Here is a 20,031-nt window from a genome sequence, read left to right on the forward strand (position 1 = left end):
TGCCTGGACCCCACCTCCTGGCAGCGCAGCATCTGAGCTCCACTGTTTGCTCCTCCGAGGCGGAAGGGGAACCTAGGTCTCTCTGAGGTCTCCAGCGTGCCCTGGACGTTCCAGGTGCTGGACAACTGTTGGTCACGGGCCGGCCCCTCCCTAAGAGGTGGGTGAGTTCACCTGCCAACCCTTGCCCACAGCCCGGCTGCACCCTGCCCCTTTACCTTTGATCTTTTCGCCCTTGCTCAGGGAGATCTCCCCCTCGGCTTGGGCCTGGTAGGACTTCACAGCCATGAAGGAGCGTCCAGGGACTGCTGAGTAGAGCTTCCTGCGTCTCCCGCGGCTGCCCAGGGAGCCCCCGGGGCCCCCGGAGCCCCCCGTGCCCCCGGCTGGCCCTTCCCGGGGTGTCCCGCTGGAGCTGCATACACAGAGGGTGTGAGAGGCAAGGGGGAGTGGAGGGAGGGGGCACCTCTGGGAGAACAGGGGTCCTTGGGGGGGTGGGAGGTGGAGCATCAGGGTGGGGGAGGGGGTCTGAGTGCCTTTTCCGGCTCTGGGGGCCGGGGGTGCGGGGTGGAGGGGAAGAGGGCATTTGGGGCTCCCCCTGCCTGCCCGATACCGGCCGCCAGCCCCCTTTCCTGCCTCCTGGCTTCCGGCTCTGTCCCCTCCCACGGGCCTGCACACCCTGCCTGATTCAGCTTCCTGAAGCTGAGCTCTGCCTGTGTCATCCCTAGCTCACGAGCCTTTGGCGACTCCCAGCTTCCTCCTGGGCTGGGTCCAGCGCCTCTCCCGCCATCCCCAGCCCACCACCATCTTCCTCCCGCCCACCCCCTCCCCATGCCCCTCCAGCCGGCTCCCCCCAATGCCCCCTGCTCATCCTCCCCGCCTGCGACCTCATCTCCAGGCTTGGAAACCCCTCCAGTCTCCCTCCTCACCCACCCCCACTCCGCTGAGCTTCCTCTCACCTTGTCCAGGCTGTCTGTCTGTCTGCCTGCCTGCCTGTCCTCAGGGGCTGGAACCAACCTTTCTCTTGGGCCCCCTCCCCACCCCCGGCCGGACTGCGGAGCGGCTGCTGAGCTAAACTTGGACTGGTTCATGAAGCCCTCACTGCCTTGGGGTCAGGAGGGAGACCTGGCGGTCCGAGGTGGGGACCAGCGAGTTGGATGTAGCGGGGTAAGGGGGCAGCTGTCCCTGGGACAGGAGGTGGGCAGCTGGGCTGGCCTGGTTGGGGGGATGGGCAGCCGTGGCTCCCAGGAGGGGATTTGGGTGGGAGGGGGGTCTGCAGGACCAGGGCTGAGCCCTCCCCTACCTGGGCCGTCCACGGGGCTGGCGCTTGGCCTCCTCAGGGTGCCTCCCGCGGGATGGGGAGCGGGCCCGGGCGCCCCGGGGGCTGCTGGCACTTCGCAGGGTCCCGCTGCTGAGCTTGGCGCTGGGGGCGGCGGGCTGTGCCTGGCCCTGGGGCCCTGCGGTGGGGCCGGGGGCCCCCGCAGACGAGGTCCCTGGGGCGGCGAACACCATCCAGTCGGGCAGGGCCATGCTGGTATCACTGTTGGCCCGCAGCAGTGCGGGGGGCACCGTCAGCCCTGTGCCCGGGGGTCCCCGTCGCCGGGCTGCATATTTGGGGGACTCCTGGAAGGGCACTGAGGGGGGGCACGGAGGCCGGGGGGGCAGAGGGGGAGACACACAGGAGGCAAGAGACGGTTGGGTGGGGAAGGCACCAGGGGAGAAACGGATGAGAAAGAGCGGGGCGCCTGGAGCCTGGCCCTCCCGCTGCCCAGGTATTTGCAGTCCTCTGAGGTTTATTTGGTCCCATCCTGGCCCCCAGATCAGGTCTGCTGACTCCCCAGTCCCACCACGCATCCCCCCCAGGACCCCGACTTCTCCCCTTAGCTCGCTCACCCACGTCCTGTTCTCGATGGTTTCGGATCAGCTCCCCGAGTTCAAAATTCCCAGCGATCACTGCCACCTAGCGTGAGGGGGTAAGGGGGGCCCAGGTAGGAGAGAGAGGGGAAAAGCAAACAGGAAACACTGTCAGGTCTCCAGCCAGCTGCCCTGCCCCCCAACCTTCACCCCAGCAAGTCCAGCCTCTCTCTTCTCCCAGACCGCCTGCCTCCCTCCCAGCCCCCTAAACTTTAGCCCCTCTGAGTTCTTCACGCCTCCCCCAACCCGCCCCAACAGACCTGGAAGGGGGTCTGTCCACTGTTATTCTTGACATCCTTGTTGGCCCCTCGATAGAGAAGGATCCTAGCACACGTCTCCTGGTGGTCAGTGGCATGAGGTGAAAGGCAAGAGAAAAAGAGTTACTGTCACCCCGAGCGGACACCACTGCGCTGAGCCTTTGGAACCACCTGGTGGGAACCCGCCCTGCTCCGGACAGTAGCCACTCGCCCTTTAAACGTGGCCGGTCCACACAGAGGCACAGTGCGCGCCGGATTTCAAGGACTCGAAAAGTGCAGTTTAAATCTCTCTAGTAGTTTTTATGGGGGCTTCTCAGGTGGCACAGCGGGAAAGAATCCACCCGCCAATGCAGGAGACGCAGGAGATGTGCGTTCGATCCCTGGGTTGGGAAGATCCCCGGGAGGAGGAAATGGCAACCCGTTCCAGTACTCTTGCCTAGAGAGTCCCATGGATGGAGGAGCCTAGTGGGCTACAGTCCATGGGGTCACAAAAGGTCGGACATGACTGAGTGACCAACACTTGAGCACAGCACAATAGTTTTTATACTGATTACTTGAAAGGATAGTATTTTTGAAACAAAATATGCTACTAAAATTAGTGTCACCTGTTTTTTTTTCTTTTTTAAAAAAGTGTCTCCTGGGATATTTAAAATTACACGACTTGGGTTATAGTGTATTGGATGGCTACTAACTTAACCAGGGTTTTCTTCTTATTATTATTACTATTTTACTGAAGTACAGTTGATTTACAATGTTGTGTTAATTACTGCTGTAGAGCAAAGTGAATCTGTTATATACACATACACACATATTTATATCATTTTTTGAAATTATTCTTTTCCATTATGGTTTGCCTGCGTGCATGCCAAGTCACTTCAGTCATGTCTGACTCTTTGCGACTCCATGGACTGTAGCCTGCCAGGCTCCTCTGTCCATGGAGATTCTCCAGGCAAGAATACTGGAGTGGGTTGCCATGCCCTCCTTCAGGGGATCTTCCCAACGCAGGGATTGAACCCACTGTGTCTTCTGTCTCCTGCACTGGCAGGCAGGTTCTCTACCACTAGCACTGCCTGGGAAGCCCGGTTAACGGTTTATCATAGGAGATTGCTGCCTGCGCTCTACAGCAGGGCTTTGTTGTTTATCCATTCCATATATAATAGCTTGCACCTGCTCGCCCCAACCTCCCAATCAGGGGTTTTCATCATTAGCACGACTGACACTCAGGGTCTAGACAAGTCTCTGTAGCAGGGCCATCCTGTGCATTGCATTGAGCATCATTCTCTGGTCTCTGCCACGAGATGCCAGTAGCACTCCCTCCTCAGTGGTGGCAGCAGAGAACGTCCACAGACACTGCCAAATGTCCCCTAGCGTGCAGGAGCATCCGACTTGAGAGCCACCAAGTCAGACCTCTTAGGGTGGGGGACTTAATGTGTTGCGTATCAGAGCACCTTAGAGGCAGTAGCCACTGACTAGCCTGACAATTCTGTGAGATGGAAGTGACTGTCCCCGTTTTACAGATGAAGAAACTAAGGCTTCAAAGGGAGCCGGTGACGATCAGCCCTTGGATTCGAACCCAGGTGTGTCTGACTCCTGAGCCCTTACTCAAACACTCTGCTAGACCTGGAAGGAAAGAGGCAGGAGGCAGTGGGGGCCAGGGCTGGATGGTCGGGGGGGTGGGGGACAATGCCATCCAAGACCAGATCAATTCCTTGCCAGTGTCAGTCACAACAGACCCAACGTCCTTGCCCTGGCCTGGGAGGCACCCCCGCTGATCTGCCTGCCCTGCCACCCCCAGCCCCAGCCTCATCGACCGCATCTGCTATACCACCTTTCCTCGCTCCCCACTCCGCAGACACACTGGCCTCCCTTCTCTGGCAGGCATGCTCCTGCCCCAGGGCCTTTGCACCTGCTGCTTCCTCAACTTGGGAGTCTCTGCCCCTAGCTCTCCACACAGCTCACTTTCTCACTTGATGCACATTTCTGCACAGAGGCCAATTCTTCAGAAAAGGCCCCTCTGATGACCCTGTCAAAAATAAACCCTTGACCTGTTCCTGGCTTTATTTTAATTTATATGATATCTGCTGTGTGCTGGACATTCTTCTAAGTTACAATTGACTCGTTTTCCTTATAATACTGCCTCCCTGAAATTACATTTCGATTTTATTCATCTCCAGCATCTCTCCCCCACTCCGTTGTCTATTTTGGAGAGGCAAGGTTTTGTCTGTGGCACCCACGGCCTGGCATGGTGCCTGGCCCATAGAACTGTTCAATAAACGGTTGCTGGATGAGGGGAGTCCTCCTCCTCTGTCTTGCCTTGGGCGAACCCAACCTGGCCTCCAGCTCAGCTCCACTCCAAATCCCCCAGATGCCCAGTCTAACCAGCATTCACCAGACACTTCCTCGGTCTCACCCTCTTCATGTGACAGACCCATCAACGATGCTTGTATGGGTCCATCCTACAGGACAGGCTCAGAGAGGGCAAGGTCACACAGCCAGTCAGTGGGGCAGCTGGGACTCAAACCAAGCTTTCTGATCCTAGCGCTCATCTGTCTACTGTGAAAGCACTCTGATCGCCCAAGTCTGATGGCTCCCCGACTGGACAGCAAAGTTAGCCCGGTTTGTTTTCCGGGCGTGTTTGTGAGTGTGAGTGTGTGTCCCTGTGTGCATAGCTGTCTCCCCGACTTGACGATAAGTTGGTGCCGTGTGTGTTCTTGCATATCTGCCTGCCCCCACCGTCACCTTGCCTAGCACAGGCCCAAGAGCATCTCTTTCATCTCAACCAGCAGTTCGCTCCACCCCTGAGCACCCAGTATGTACTGGGGCAGTAGCACTCATCCCACTGAATTGTAATTATCTGTTTACACATCTGCCTCTTTGCCAGACTATGAACTCCCCCCACCCTGCCTGCCCGAGGACGGCCGCCATGCTGTGTCTGATTCATCTCACGTCCCGGCACACAGTAGGTGCTCAGGAAATGGGCCCGGAAAGGATGAGGATGTGGAGTTGAGTCATGCAAAAGTCATTCATTCAAATCATTCATTCATTCCTGGAGTCATTCAATCTATCTCGAAACAAATACCTGTTGAATGTTCTGAGCTGGATGCTGTGCATGGTCTTGGCAGGGAATTCAAGGTATCTGATCCATCATTCATTCATTCATTCTCACTCATTTAAAAAAGATGCCTTTATTTGGCAAAACTAATACAATATTGTAAAGTTTAAAAAAAAATAAAAAAAAAAAAAGATGCCTCTAAGCCTACTATACACCTCGGCCTTGGGACAGAGCGCATGATCAGATGTAAGCCCCACCCCTGAGGAGCTCACAACCCGGACATGGCCCTGACCCTCACCACCAGAGGCTAGATGGGCTGGCCAGAAGACCCGAGGGGCAGAGAGTGAGGAAATCTTTCAGACCCAGCTCTGGGCCTTGGGAAGCTTAAAGTCTGGGAGGGAAGAGGAGGGGAGAGAAAGTCGGAGAAGAACTTGTGTCTGTCAAGCATCTATTTGCTAAGCGCCACGCTGAGAGCAAGCCAAACATTCATACCCTTGATCCTTTGCGAGGCAGAGGTTACTGATACATTTTACAGATGAGAAAGTAGAAGCTCAAGGCAAGGGAAATGGCTGAGTCATCTGACCCACTCGGAGTAATTGTTCCCTCTCTATATGACCCTATGGACTGTAGCCCACTAGGGTCCTCTGTCCATGGGATTCTCCAGGCAAGAATACTGGAGCAGGTTGCCATTCCCTCCTCCAGGGGATCTTCCTGACCCAGGGATTGAACCTGCATCTCCTGCTTGGCAGGTGGATTCTTTACCACTAGCGCCACCTGAGAATCCACCCCCCCCACCCTCTTTCTATCTATACACTACATTTTCCCTTTCAAATTGCCAGTATGGTTTCTGTCTCCTGACCAGATCCTGACTGATAACAGTAATGATAATGATAATAATCATTATTATTAGCATAGCTGCCTCCTAGGGATGAGCACTTATCACGCATGATCTTTCATCCCCTTCAATCAGCTGCTGTTACCCTGACTTCAGGGAGCCGGATGGAACCTCAGAGAGGGGAGGGGACTGACTCAGGGTGCCCTGGCCTGCGCACTAGCTGTGGGGTCAGAAAATCCGGAATGAGGCCTGCATCGGGAGCAGGAGAGACAGACGCACCGGGGAGGGGAAGTACAGGCAATTTGACAAACACTGTGTTCTCCCTGCTCGGCAGGCACCGAGCGAGCAGACTGCTCGCTGCCACAAGGCGGCACGTGGCTACCTGCCACATCCTGGCACTGCATGTTCTGGTGAGAGAGAAGGGGCTGGGGCTGTTCTGGGAGACTTCCTGGAGGAGGGGGAAAGAGGCTAATGGATCAGCCGCAGCATGCCAGGCCCTGGCGTCCTAAGACCCTGAGGCAACCGTCCAAGGGCAGGGAGACCCTCCAAGGGCAGAGAGCTTTAGGAAGCAGGTGTTGAGACTGGGGCTTCGGGGCCTGGGCTGATCTGCCCAGGATCCCCCGGTGCACTGGAGACAAACCAGCTGGGGTCATGAGGCTTAAAGCCCCAGCTTTTATCAACCCAACCAGCCACGACAGCACAGCTGCAGCGGGTATGCAGCTCTTCACTGCTCACCTCCATTCAGAGCTCTTGAGCTGGGGACCGTCCACCCCGCCCTGAATTGCTACAACGTGCAACACACTCTTGTCCCCTCGGGGGCTGTCCCTTGTCCCCTGCAGTAGGTGCCCCACTGGCAGCTGAACGGACACCCATTAGAAATAGGACCCTTGGGGATTAACATGTACACACTGCATGTGTGCATGCATGTGAAGTCCCTTCAGCTGTGTCTGACTCTTTGCTACCCCACGGACTGTAGCCCGCCAGGCTCCTCTGTCCGTGGGATTTTCCCGGCAAGAATACTGGAGTGGGTTGCCATGCCCTCCTCCAGGGGATCTTCCCGACCCAGGGATTGTACCTGCATCTCTTATTTCTCCTGCATTGGCGGGTGGGTTCTTTACTACTAGTGCTACCTGGGAAGCCCAACATATACACACTATATGTAAACTAGATAACCAACAAGGACCCACTGTACGGCACAGGGGACTCTACTCAAGGACTGCAATAACCTATGTGGGAGAAGACCTGAGAAAGAAGGGATATATGTCTACATATAATTGAATCACTGCCGTATACCTGAAACTAACACAATACTGTAAATCAGGATACTGCAACATAAAATAAAAAATTTTCTAAAAAGGAGGACTTCCCCGGTGGTCTAGCCGTTAAGAATCTGCCTGCCAATTCAGTGGACACGGGTTCGATTCCTGGTCCGGGAAGATCCCACATGCTGTGGAGCGATGAAGCCTGTGTGCCGAAACTACTGAGCCTGTGCTCTAGAGCCTGTTCTCCACAACTAAAGTCCTGCGCGCAGCAACGAAGACCCAGCACAGCGAAAAACAAATAAATAAATGAATAAATATACCTTAACAAACTTTTAAAGAAAAGAAATAGGACCTTTGTAGTTTCCTGCATTTCCAGTAACAACCCTGACCCTCTCCCCTCCGGATTTTTTGGCACAGACGGTGCCCTCTGCCGGCAATGCCCCTTCTGCCCTCTTCTATATGACCACCTGTTGCTTATCTTAGCTCTGATGGCACATCCTCCTGAGAGCCACCTCCATCGACCCAGCCCCAAGGCCAAGCCCAGATGTGGGCCCCCACGGGGACCTGGATTCCCAGTGACCTCCCTCTGAACACTTGGGATCGCCCTGGCAGGGTGTGTCCCGTGATGGGAGGTTGTCTGTCTTGCTTGCTACTGTCCCCTCAGCCCCCGACTCTGAGCCTGACCCAGGGGAGGAGCTCAGGAAACCTCTCTTGAATAAATGAATGAACGAACAAACGAATGAATGAAACAGTGGAAGAGTGGGGCGGGGGGCACCGGGGGGGCCGGGAGACGGGAGTCAGGAGGAGAGCAGACCTTATTGTAGAGGGCACAGATGTGTAGGGCCGTGTTCCCCGAGGCGTTCTGGGCTCCAGGCTCAGCTCCGTAGAAGAGCAGATGTTCCAGATGCTGAGAGTGACCGCGCTGGCAGGCCTGGAGGGGACCGGGGGCCAGAGCCCGGGTCAGACCCACCTGGCCACAGCATCTGTCTCTCTCCTTCACCTGGAGGCCAGGCAGCCCTGCATCCGCCACTCCCCCTTCCTTCTCCTCTGAGGCCCCATTCTCGCTTAGGGACCCATGCTGTCAACGTCACCAGTCATTCCAAGGCCCAGGCCTCCAGTCTAACTCCTCAGAGTCCTGGTGGTGACACCTCTATGCTTCCTCTTTGGGGACCATGCTACTCCCACCTCCATCCCCTGTGAGGACCTCAGCACCCGCAGCCCTAGGCCCTTGGATTAGGGTCCCCGATCCCTGCCCACCCTCGGGGCCCACCTGCCGCCCATGCCACCCCAAACCTCGCTAGGCCGGGCGGGAGCACCTGGTGAATCTCCTGCCAGCCGTTCTCATCAGCTATGCCCAGCTGGGCCCTGTTGTACAGGAGCAGCTCGCAACAGCGGGGGTCACCCCCCACCATAGCCGTGTGGAACAGGGGAGTCAGCCCTCGGCGGTCCTTGTAGTTGGGGGAGCCCCCAAGATCCAGGAGCGCCTAGGAAAGGTTAAAAAAAAAAAAAAAGATGACAATCACACAAGTAGTGGCTGGTTATCAAGGGCCAATTGGACGAAGAGACCTGGGTAACCTCACACAGGGTCAGAGCCAGAGCTGATGCTGCCACGATGCCCTTGAGTGACCTTGAGGCTGGCCCTTGCCCTGTCAGCCTCTCTCATCCCTGTGAACAACAGGGGGACTGGGGCGATGCCTCCAGAGGACCCCTCCCTCCCACTGTGAAATCCTGCCCAGCCTTCCCCCATGAGACATGCGGCATGAGCCACTGAAGAGGCTTAATGCCTCAGTGCCCACCTACTCAACAGGCTGGTGGTGGGGAACCAATCAGAGAAGGGCGCCTGGATGCAGGAGGGCCCCTGGCTGAGTGGGAGGTGTGGTGAGGTCCAGGATCGCAAGAAGAGGCAGGGAAATGGTCTGAGAGGGGGCAAGCTCGGACTTGGCTCAGCCTCACTGGGGCCGGGGGCTGGGGTGGGGGCAGGGAGTGATCCCCCTCGAGGAACGGATCTGGGCCTGGAAGACTGGCAGCTTCGAGCGTGTGAGGAGTGTTGGCGGCGCCGGCGCCGTGCGAACAGAGTCACGGTGGCGCAGTCCAACAGCACATTTCCAACATTTGCGGTGATGGAAATAGTTACAACCGCACGATCCAACATGGCAGCCGCGTGGGGGGCTACTGAGCCGCTGGAAGGTGGCTAGTAAGCCTGAGAATCGGAAGTTTTAATTTTAGTTCATTTTCTTCTATTTAAATCTAAACAGCCCCCCCCCCTCCCCCGCCCGTGGCGCTAGTGGCTGCTGGATTGCACGAGCGCAGGCCTGGGAGGGAGGGATTGGGCGTGAGCAGGAGTGGGGTTTGGGGGTATGTGTGTATGTGTAAAGTCGCTTCAGTCCTGTCTGACTCTTTGCGACCCCATGGACTGTAGCCCACCAGGCTCCTCTGTCCATGGGGATTCTCCAGGCAAGGATGCTGGGGTGGGTTGCCATTTCTTTCTCCAGGGGAACCTTCCCCGCCCAGGGATGAAACCCACATCTTTTATGTCTCCTGCCTTTGCAGGAGGGTTCTTTACCACTAGAGCCACATGGGAAGCAGGTAGGAGAAGGGGTTTGGGGGAGGAGGGTGCATGAAGAGGGTCTGTCAATTCCAGGGCTGTGAGGCAGACCTTTGGGACTGGTGTCTGACTGCCTTCAGGGTTCTTCAGGGAAGGATTGGATAAGGGAAGGGAAGGCTGGTTAGGCTGAATCATCTATGAACCATGGTGTTTACCAACAACTTCAGGGGAGCTCTATCCTGACCTATGGATGAAGAGGGATCAAGTGCCCTTGGGTAGGAGGAGAGAAAGAACATTTTAAAATAAGACCGGGCAAGCTGACTCCATAAATGTATATGTGCGTGCTCAGTCGTTCAGTGGTATCTGACTCTTTTGGGACCCTATGGACTGCAGTCCACCAGGCTCCACTATCCATTTTCCAGGCAGGAATACTGGAGTGGGTGCCATTTCCTTCTCCAGGGGATCTTCCCAACTCATGGATTGAACCCAAGTCTCCTACATCGCAGGAGGATTCTTTACCTCTGAGCTACCTGGGAAGCCCCCATGTATATATACTGAGGGTCTATGAGCTTCATCTGCTTGTAAAGGTGCATTTTAGGCACTATACTGGGCAGTAAGGAGATCAAACCAGTCCATCCTAAGGGAAGTCCATCCTGAATATTCATTGGAAGGACTGATGCTGAAACTGAAGCTCCAATACTCTGGCCACCTGATGCAAAGAGCCGACTCATTGGATAAGACTCTGATGCTGGGAAAGATTAAGGGCAGGAGGAGAAGGGGACGACAGAGGATGAGATGATTGGATGGCATCACCAACTCAATGGACATGAGTTTGAGTAAACTCCAGGAGTTTATGATGGACAGGGAGGCCTGGTGTGCTGCAGTCCATGGGGTCGCAAAGAGTGACACACGACTGAGTGACTGAACAACAATTGGAGTAGAGGGCTGTATTTCAGGTGAGTGAAGGTGGAGTACTGGGAGAGTGAGCTGTAGGTTGAGAAGTGAATGGAAGGGTTGAGTTGGGAAGCAAGAGGACCAGTGTCTGGGGGGAGCAGATAGGGGAATGGTGTCTGGGGGCACGGTGGGAAACTCACTCTGTATTTTAAAGGGTACCAGGGGACTTCCCTGGTGGTCCGGTGGTTAAGACCCTGCATGTCTGGTGCACAGGGCATGGGATCAGGGAACTAAGATCAGGGAACTAAGATCCCACATGCCGTGCCGTGTAGCCAAAAAATAAAAAAAATAAAGGGCACCAGGAAGAGTCTACACTTCGGGGAGACAGAGGTAGGTGTGGACTGCTGGCTCAGCGGGGCTGGAGAAGTTCTGGGTGTCAGGAAGTTAACATGATCTACCTGGGGGCAGGGCAAGGGTCCACATGACCATCAGTTATAGCTGATCACGAGCCTTGAGCTGGGGAGGGGGGCTCCCAGAGGTCCCAGGAGGGTCTTGGGTGCAGTCAGAGGAGTGACTGTGGAGGAGGGAGGTGGACAAAGGGGCCGGGGGGATTGGCCGGACGTAGTCTGGGTGAAGAACACAGTCACTCGGGGGTGTCTCTGGGCTCTGGGGAGGGTCCTGGGAGGATCTGAAACCTCACCGTCAGAGCGAGGCAGTGGCGGGCACAGGCGGCCTTGTGTAGCGCGGTCATGCCATCCCGGGCCCGGAAGTCAATGTGCGCCCCGCCCAGGCATAGGGTTCGAATCACCTCTACGGAGCCTTCGGTCTGAGCAGCCAGCGTCAGGGGGGTCTCTGGGAGGCAGGGGGAAAGGCCGGTCATGTGCAGCCCCTGGGCCTCATCGTCCCTGACTCCCCAGCCCTCCCAAAGCACCCCGCCCTGCCGCCCGCTCCCTACCTCCTGAATCTGAGTCATGATAATTGGGGTCCAGCCCCTTGTCCAGCAGCCGTGCCACCTTATCGGATGTCCCGAGCTGCACGTACTCCAGGAACTTCTTCAACCCCGTCTGAGTCGCAGATGAGAGAGAGAGAGAAGACAGGCGGTCAGGGAGGAAAGAGGCAAGGCTGGGTTTGGAGCAGCGCTGTCCAGTGGAATCACACAGCAAGCCACACATGCCATCGAGAAGTCCCTAGTAGCCACCACTTTTTTTAAAGGAAGAAGACCTTCCAATTATATTGAAATTCACTTCGATGACCTATCTGTTTTTAGTCTATCATATATATCCACAATATTACTGATTCAACAGGTAATCCACATGAAATTTATTACTGAGATACTTTCAGGGGTACTGAGTCGTCAAGATCCATTGTGTATTTCACGCTCATAGTGAGGCTCAATTTGGACCTGGTACACCGCAGGTACCCCGGTGGCCGTATGTGGCTGGCTGCTCCCGCAGATGGTACAGGTCTGGATGGATAGACTGTTCGGGGGAGGACAGAGACAAGTGCATGGCGGGGTGGGGCTGAGGGTAAGAAGCAGCCAGCGAGCTTTCTTCCCAAGTGTCAAGGATCGTTCATTTCACTTCCGACCGAAGCAGCCCCCTGACTTCCTCCCAGCTTTCAGGGGACCAGAAGAGACGCAGGCGATACAGCCTGAGGACTGGAGGGCAAGGTGTGTGAGTACACAACTAAGTCGCTCAGTTGTATCCAACTCTTTGTGGCCCTACGGACAGTAGCCCGCCAGGCTCCTCTGTCCATGGGATTCTCCAGGCAAGAATTCTGGAGTGGGATGCCATTTCCTCCTCCGGGGGATCTTTCCCATATGGGGATCAAACCTGTGCCCCCTGCATTGTCAGGCGGATTCTTTACCACTGAGCCACCAGGGAAGCCCCAGAGAGCAAGATGCCAGGAGGATAAATGGCTGCAGAGGAGTGCATCCTTGGATCTGGTAGAGATTTAGGCTCTGAAATTGTGTGAACTTCAGGGTGTCTATGAAACTGCCCCTAGACAGAGGGACACTAGATACCAGAGTCACAGGCCACGTTGGCTGGGGGTGGGGGGGCTTTCCTGCATGGGATATAGGGGCCCCAGGAGATGAGAGGGGAGAATCCAAGGATGAAGAAAGTGGGAGCCAGGTGGAAATGGCACGAGCCTGGGCAGAGGCACAAAGAGAGAAGATGAGAAAAGCTCTGATGTATGCTAGAGGCGGGAAGGGATAGTTAAGGACTTTGGGAAGGTTCTGTACGCATTATTGTGTTTAAAATGAATAACCAACAAGGATGTACTGTATAGCACGTGGAACTCTGCTCAACACTGTGTGCCAGCCTGGATGGGGGAGGAGTTTGGGGGAGAATGTATACACGTATATGTACGGCTGAGTCCTTTCCCTGTCCACCTGAACCTATCACAACATTCTGAATCAGTTATACTCCAGTACGAAATAAAAAGTTTTTTTGTTTTTTTTTTTAATGAAAGGCTGTGATGGAGTCATCAGGTGCATTTGGGGTTGTCCCAAATATGACACAGCATCCCAAGTTAAGTGTGAGATGCTGGCAGAAGAAAAGAAGGTTTGCAGGGTCGTTGGGAAGAGCTAGGAGAGAAAGTAGTTAGGGAAGGGGGCTCCAGGTTGGGGGTGGTGGCGTAAGTGCCAGCAGGGTTCTCTCACCTTCGTGTGCAACTTGGCCAGCTGCTTCTCATCCAGGTTGGTCTGCTTGTAAACACGGGTCTTGTATCGGAACTGAGGCCATGGGGGGGGGCGGTGCGGGTGACGGGAGAGACAAAAAACTCAGAGTCAGGAGTCTGGACCTCTTCTGAGCCAGGGAAGTCAGTGCAGGGTCAGGACGAAAAATAGCCCCAGAGTCTTGGCTGGGTGGGCAGAGGGCTGCTGGCCACTACGGGCCTGTGGACTGCAACCCCTAAGGTGTCTGGACCCCTCGGGGTATGTTCTAGAATAACCACTGTCATTTCCCACTTTGGTAGGCCAGAGGAAACTTGGGGCAGGGAAATGACTCACCCAAGGCCACTCTGCCTGCTGGTCAGAGGCAAGAACGCCCTGGTAATGTGAACTTAGGCCTCTCTGATTCTGATTGTTAAGTCAAAGTGTTCAGTCACTCAGTCGTGTCCAACTCTTTGCGACCTCAATGGACTAGCCCACCAGGCTTCTCTGTCCATGGGATTTTCCAGGCAAGAACACTGGAGTGGATTGCCATTCCCTCCTCCAGGGGATCTTCCCGACCCAGGGATGGAATCCGTGTCTCCTGCATTGCAGGCGGATTCTTTACCCTCTGAGCCACCAGGGAAGCCCCGGGATTCTTAGGGCACCCTTTATATCCAGAAGTGCCCACAGGGTTTTCCCTTGCTGAGGGCTGGGCTGGGAGAAAAAAACGGGGAGCGGGCAGACGCCTGCTTGCATCTGCGAAGGGGCTGGGAAGGCTGTGGGGGTCTCACCTCCAGGTAGGGCACCCCCTTCTCGAAGGACTGGGGGTACTCCCGCAGCAGCCGCTCCTCCTCCAGGAAGTTGGCGTCCCGGCCCGAGGTGGCTGGCTGGAACAGGCCATAGTTGAGCACGTCCTGGAGGCTCTCGCTCAGGGCACAGAGCACCTGCTGCTTGGCCGTCCAGATGGTGGCATCGGGGTTGAAGCGCAGGCATTTCTGGTGGGGGAGGCGACAGGAGAGAGAGAAGGGGCCTGAGGTGGTCTGCAGAGGGCTACGGGTGATTCCCGGGACAGCGGAGGGCTGGGGGAAACCCATGAGGGTCTGGCAGTGGGGGCCATGTGTGAGGGCATCCAGAACCAGAGCCCCCCTCCCCTTCCCCTCTCCCCGTGCAGACTCCGGTGGTCCCTGTCTCCCACCACCACCCCACCCCCCCGCCCCCCATCCGCCGGCCAGCAGGCTATTGCTCACTGTCTGGTGAAGGTCAGGGATGCCGATCCTAAAAACCATCATGCTGAAGTGGGCGTCGTCTGGGACGGACATGGAGCGGCTCTGGAGGCCTCGGATCGAGGCCAGGCTACCAGGTGCTGCGCTGCCCCGGCCCCGGGTCCCCCGGGGGCCTCTCCCGGGCCCGTCTGGGGAGCTGTCGGACTCTGAGCCCCCCTCGGGACACTCGCTGACACTGTGGCGTTCTTCGTCCTCGCTTGACGCGGGGCTGTGGGTCATCGTGGGGCCACGGGGCGATGGGGGACGGCAGCATCACAGGCGGCTGGCAGGGGAAGGGGCAGGGGTGGCGGTCAGACCAGGAGCCCAGGCCCTTTGGAGGCCACGGGTGCACTCAGTGGTCAAACACGGTCCAGGGCAGTGGCTCCAAGCTGCCCGAGGGAGACAGGCAGGAGGCTGGACACACCCCCAGACACTCCTACCGCCTCCAAGCTCTCTCCTGAGCTGCCGGGCACACACGCCCCCACCCCCCCCAGCCCTGCCATGCTGCCTGCACGTGTCTCCTTCCCTGCCCTTGGCCTTGCTCGCAGCCCCCCGCCCCTTCTGCGCCCCACTTTGCCGCTGACCCAGCGCGGCGGTGTCCCAGAAACCGCAGAATCACCGCGGGAGCCGCTGGCCCACTTTGCCAGGCCAGGGATAATGCAGCTAAAATTAGCCCAGGACAGACAGGTGGGCGACCCACCGGCACCTTGCCCTCCTGGCCCCAGCCTGGCCCCTCCTCACGCGAGGTCCTCCCCGCCTTCTGCTCCTGGTGCCTCCCGGATGACCGCGAGGAGGCTGAGATGTAGTAAGGAGGAGAGGGAGGTGCCCTGAGCCTAGGGTGGAGCCGGTGACTTCACTGAAGTGTGGCTGACCGCGTGTGTGTGGAGGGCTGCTGGACAGCCAGCATCCCAGGGGGCAGGGGCACCTGGCCGGGGCAGAGAGTACCACACATGAGGTGTCCCCCGGGGGGAACCACAAGAGGTGGCCTGTGCAAGTTTCCGGGGGGCATCTTGAGAGGGTGTGTGGGTGGGTGGAGAGACTGGCCCTGGCAGGGCTGTCCGGGTGACAGCCTTGCGGTGGCCTGGGTGGGTGTAGGGCGGCGGTAGGTGACCTGCGGGTGTGTTCGAGGCCTGGCGCTGCTGGGTGGAAGGACGGGCATCGCCTGGTCCTGGGGGCCCCACTCTGAGGGAGACTGGGGGGCTGGGAGGGAGGCTAAGGAGTGGGATGAGAGTCTGGTGGGTGAGGGTGAGATCCCCACTATTCTTCAGATCCCCACTGTTCTTCGCCCCTGAATTGGTCTTATAAGGGTGAGTCCAGATGGGGCCCTTCTTTCCCGTTTTCTGCCCCCCTCCCACCCCAGCACCGGAAACCAGAATGTCTGGTCTGGTCCCTCCCCCCCACACCAGGCCCGGCTCCTGCACGTTGCCATGGAGATGGGAAGCAGTGGAGGGTACTGCTGACTTTGGGGGAGTGGGGATGGGCTGGGGGGGTTGGGGAGGGAAGACAAAATGTGTGCGGGGGGGGAGGAGAGTTTCAAGAACTGTGGGCGAGCCAGCCTCCAGCCATGGGCTGGCCACCCCCTCCCCTAAGCGTGGCCACGGCTCCCTCCCCCTCTGGGTACCCAGCAGAGCCTCCCCTACTTGGCCCTGGCGAAGACCCCCCACCCCCCCGCCCGGCCTCCTCCTACCCGGCGACTCCACTCCCACCTCTAGATCTGGGGCTGGCAGCCACTCCCCCTCGGCTGACCCCGGCTGACCCCCTCCCCCAGCCTCCACGGACTCCTGAAAGCAAAGCTCGCCCGGTCCCCCGGCGCGTGCGGCTGCCCCCAACCCCCAGGACCAGCTCGGGCCCCTCCCCCTCAGCCCCCGAGGGAGGGAGCGGGCACACTCCGCCGGGGCGGCATGAATCAAACGCTCCGCGGCTAAGAATAGCTGGCACGCAGCTGGTACCGAGACGGGCTGAGGAATCGGCGGGGGGGGGGGGGGGGAGAAAGGGGAGAGAGGGGGTGCCCTGGGAGGCTGCGGGGGTACGGCGGGGGGAGGCTGCCGGCGTGGCCGAGAGCCGGCCCGGGAGAATGAATGGAGGCGGAGAGGCTGGGAGAGGCGGGCAGACGGAGCCCGGGCTGGGGCCGAGAAACTGGTGGGGGAGAGCCCGGGTCCGCGGAGAGGGGGCGGAGGCCCCCGGGAGCAGGACTCGGGGGCGGGAACCGAGGGGGCGCGCCGGCCAGTGGGGAAGGAAGCGGGGACCGGGTTGGGATGCAGGGAGCTCGTGAAAGGGTGGGAGGGGATTGGACGAGTCTGGAAGGAGAAGCCGAAACCACAGGGGGTCGAAAGGGGCGGCGAAGGCCGAGGCCCTGACCCCCGCTGGAGGGGGTGGGCGCCAGAATGACCACGGCGAGGGGCCTCGAGGGGTGGGGCCGCAGGAGGGGTCCAGGGGGCCCAGGTGGGCCGCGATGGGCGAGGCGGGGGAGTGGCCGGGCCGGGCTGGCCGGGAGGCGGTTACCGCGACCGAGCCCTCGGCCCAGGAGCGCGGGGAGGCGGGTTCGGGCAGGGGGCTAAGGGGCCGCATGCCCCCAGCAAGTCCGCGATCCGGGACGGGGCACGAGGGACCCGGGCGTAACCCAATTTGGCGTCGCCCGGGGCAACGCTCCCCTCCTCACCCCTGCCCCCCACCGCACACCCGGGCCGGGAGCCCGGCGCTCGGCCAAGGACGTCCGGGGCGCCCCCGCCCCCGCCCGCGGCCCCAGGCCCGCGCTTCACCCCCCAACCCAGACCCCCGGTTTTCGGCCCCCTTACCTGCCTGGCGGGGCTGCTGGGTCCCGGTCGGCGGCGCCCGCGGCCCCTCCCCCCTCCCCCCACCCCCCACCCCCCCGGAGACGGGGGACCCTCAGGCCATGCCCCACCGCCCCGGAGGGCGAGCGGGCCCGGGGAGGGGGCGGGCGGGGGCCGGGGGGGCGGGCGGGGGGGCCGCGGACCTCACCCCCCACGCGGGCCGGGCCTGGCCATCCGCAGAGCGCCCCCCCTTGCGCCGCGGCCGCCGCGCCCCTCCTAGCTATCCCGCCCCCGGCTCGGTCCGGCCGGCTCCGGGCGCCGCGTCTCCGTCGGCTCCTCTCCTCGGCCTCAGGCCGCCGCCGCCGCCGCCGCCGCCGCCGCCGCCCGCTCCGCGCCTCCTCTGCCTCCCGGCTCGCTCTCTCGCTCTCGCTGTCTCTCCCTCACCCGGTCTCTCTCTCTCCCTCCCTCCCTCTCTCCCTCCCTCCGCCCTCTCCCCTCCCTCCGGGAGCCGGCGGAGGAGACATCGCCCCTCCCCGCGCCCCCAAACCTCGCCCATCCCCCCCCCGCCGGCTCCGCCCCCTCCCCCTGCCCTCCCCCACCGCTCCTCTCCGCCGCCAGATTCCCGAACCCTGACTCCACCCCTGCTTGCCCCAGTACCCCGGGGATGGGGCTCCGCCCCCCTAAGGGTGCCTCTCCCCGCACCCCCCCAGGACCGCCCCTTCCCAGGGCGCCCCCACCACCTCTACCCACAGTAGGGTGCAATTAAGTATTCGTTGCTAGACTCTACACCCCCAAACTGGATGGTGAGAGCTATAGATTCCTGCCCTGTCCCCCCAACACACACACACCTTCCCGCAAGGCACAGGTGCAGCGAGTCGCTCCCCAGCCCTGCCCCTGCAGACGTCTCCACATACACATCTTCTCCAGGGCGTGCGGGCTCTCGCAGGATACATTACCATGAGCACAGCCAGCTACATCATGTACATATCACACCCGTGTGCCGGAGCATGCACACGGCAGAGCACACGCGTCTACCCACCCCACACACGGGCACGCAGCCCGCTGTGCTTGCTCAGAGCTCTAGCTCACACGCAACCCTGAAACAGAGACACAGAACCACAGGGAGACGTGTGCTTTGTCTCCATCACATTCACCCACCGTGCCCTGGCCGTCCATCACACAGGTGTGCACATGCCCATCGAGAAGCACGACCCTGCACCACCACTTCCTTCCCGATAATTAACTCTGACATTTCTTGAGCACTTTCTGTGTGCCTGGCTCTGTGCTGGGTTTACTCCTCAACTTTGCACACTGTAATCCTCTGGGCTATGGACTTGCACTATCCCCATTTACGAGAGGGGAAAACTGAGGCCCAGAGAGGTTAAGCAATTTGCCCAAGGTCACCCAGCCAGCAAGAGTTGGTGGCCAGGATCAGAGACAGGTGGCCTGGCTCAAAGTCTTTAGACTGCTGTGTGCTGGGGTTCAGTACTGGCCACTCCATAGCTGCATATCTTTCTTTGCCACACATGATCCCCCCCAGCCATCTCCGCATTGCACGTGGGATACACCTGCAGAGACAGGGCCGATCCCATAGGGCAGCGGTGAGTGTGTCGCCACAGCCCAGGCCCCTACCCTTCTCCCAGCTCCAACAGCTCCTCCAGGGCCACCAACCGGAGCCCAGGCACCTGCGGAGGGCAGTTCCAGGCAGCCTCTGGGTGTGCATCCAGCTGCAGGCTCTGGGGTGCCATGGGATGAGCGGGAGCAGGTGCCAGCCCAGCTGCCCCAGGAGGCCCAGTTCTGGATTCACCCCCACCAGCCCAGGTGGTGAGCAGCTGGGCCTGGGGAGAAAACAGCTGCCTGTGTGTGTCGGCACCAGCAGTGAGAGGGGCTCTGTACCCTTTCTACAGTTTATGAGGCTTTTCTCGGCCTGGGCATCAGCTCTTGGTGAGGGGTCCCCAGGCTCCTCATGAGTGCCCAAGAGAGGCCCGAGCTCTGAGGCAGTGGGCAGCCTGCCCAAGGTCACACTGCCCTTTGCTTTCTTGGAAAATGGAAAAGTCTGGCTGTGTTGATTTCCAAGGCCCCATCCTGGGGCTCCCAGCAGCTGAGGGCGGATGCCCTGCTCGTGCCAGGAGCCAGAAGCTTCTGCTAGCTGCCGCCGCTGTGCTGGTAACCTCCAGCAGGCCCAGCTGTCCCCTCTCTGAGCCTTGGTGTCCCCCCTGGAAGAGTGGGCCCTGTGATCCTGGCACTGCCCGCCTGGCTGAAGCTGGGGAAGCCCTACATGACTCATGGGTCTGGCATGGAGTGGGCATGGCCAGCCTCCTGCTGCTCCTGCCTCTGCAGCCTCCCTGCCCCTGCCCTCATAACCTCTACCCCGGTCACCAGGCACCCCCACCCCCACCCCCAGGGCCACAGGAAACTCGAGTTTCCACTTAAACACAATCATGCAGGGTTCAGTCTTTTGGCAGAGCTGCGACCCCACTGCCAGGGAAGGCTCCTTTCCTTGTTCAATTGACTGAGTACCTACTATGCGCTGGGTTGGCCCTGTCCTAGCTCCGAGGATACAGCCATGAAGAGGGATGCCTGCCTTCATTG

The 20,031-nt window shown here is 59.3% G+C and overlaps 1 protein-coding gene across 3 annotated transcripts in view; it reads right to left on the minus strand.

Annotated features, from left to right (window-relative positions):
• The window catches only part of SHANK1 (SH3 and multiple ankyrin repeat domains 1), a 50,105-nt gene extending 32,572 nt beyond the window's left edge, over nt 1–17,533 (minus strand). For all 3 annotated transcript variants that reach the window (XM_070772167.1, XM_070772166.1, XM_070772165.1), the window contains exons 1-12: nt 17,464–17,533; nt 14,654–14,951; nt 14,198–14,401; nt 13,416–13,487; nt 11,709–11,817; nt 11,454–11,605; nt 8,631–8,798; nt 8,129–8,245; nt 2,169–2,246; nt 1,888–1,954; nt 1,298–1,628; nt 216–409 (exon numbers count right to left, since the gene is read on the minus strand). In XM_070772167.1, coding sequence (XP_070628268.1) covers nt 216–409; nt 1,298–1,628; nt 1,888–1,954; nt 2,169–2,246; nt 8,129–8,245; nt 8,631–8,798; nt 11,454–11,605; nt 11,709–11,817; nt 13,416–13,487; nt 14,198–14,401; nt 14,654–14,908 — 1,747 coding nt within the window. In that variant the 5' untranslated portion in view covers nt 14,909–14,951; nt 17,464–17,533. The remainder of the gene's footprint in view (nt 1–215; nt 410–1,297; nt 1,629–1,887; nt 1,955–2,168; nt 2,247–8,128; nt 8,246–8,630; nt 8,799–11,453; nt 11,606–11,708; nt 11,818–13,415; nt 13,488–14,197; nt 14,402–14,653; nt 14,952–17,463) is intronic.
• Nucleotides 17,534–20,031: the final 2,498 nt, after the last annotated feature.

The sequence above is a fragment of the Bos indicus genome, chromosome 18, assembly GCF_029378745.1.
Source record: "Bos indicus isolate NIAB-ARS_2022 breed Sahiwal x Tharparkar chromosome 18, NIAB-ARS_B.indTharparkar_mat_pri_1.0, whole genome shotgun sequence".
NCBI lineage: Eukaryota > Metazoa > Chordata > Mammalia > Artiodactyla > Bovidae > Bos > Bos indicus.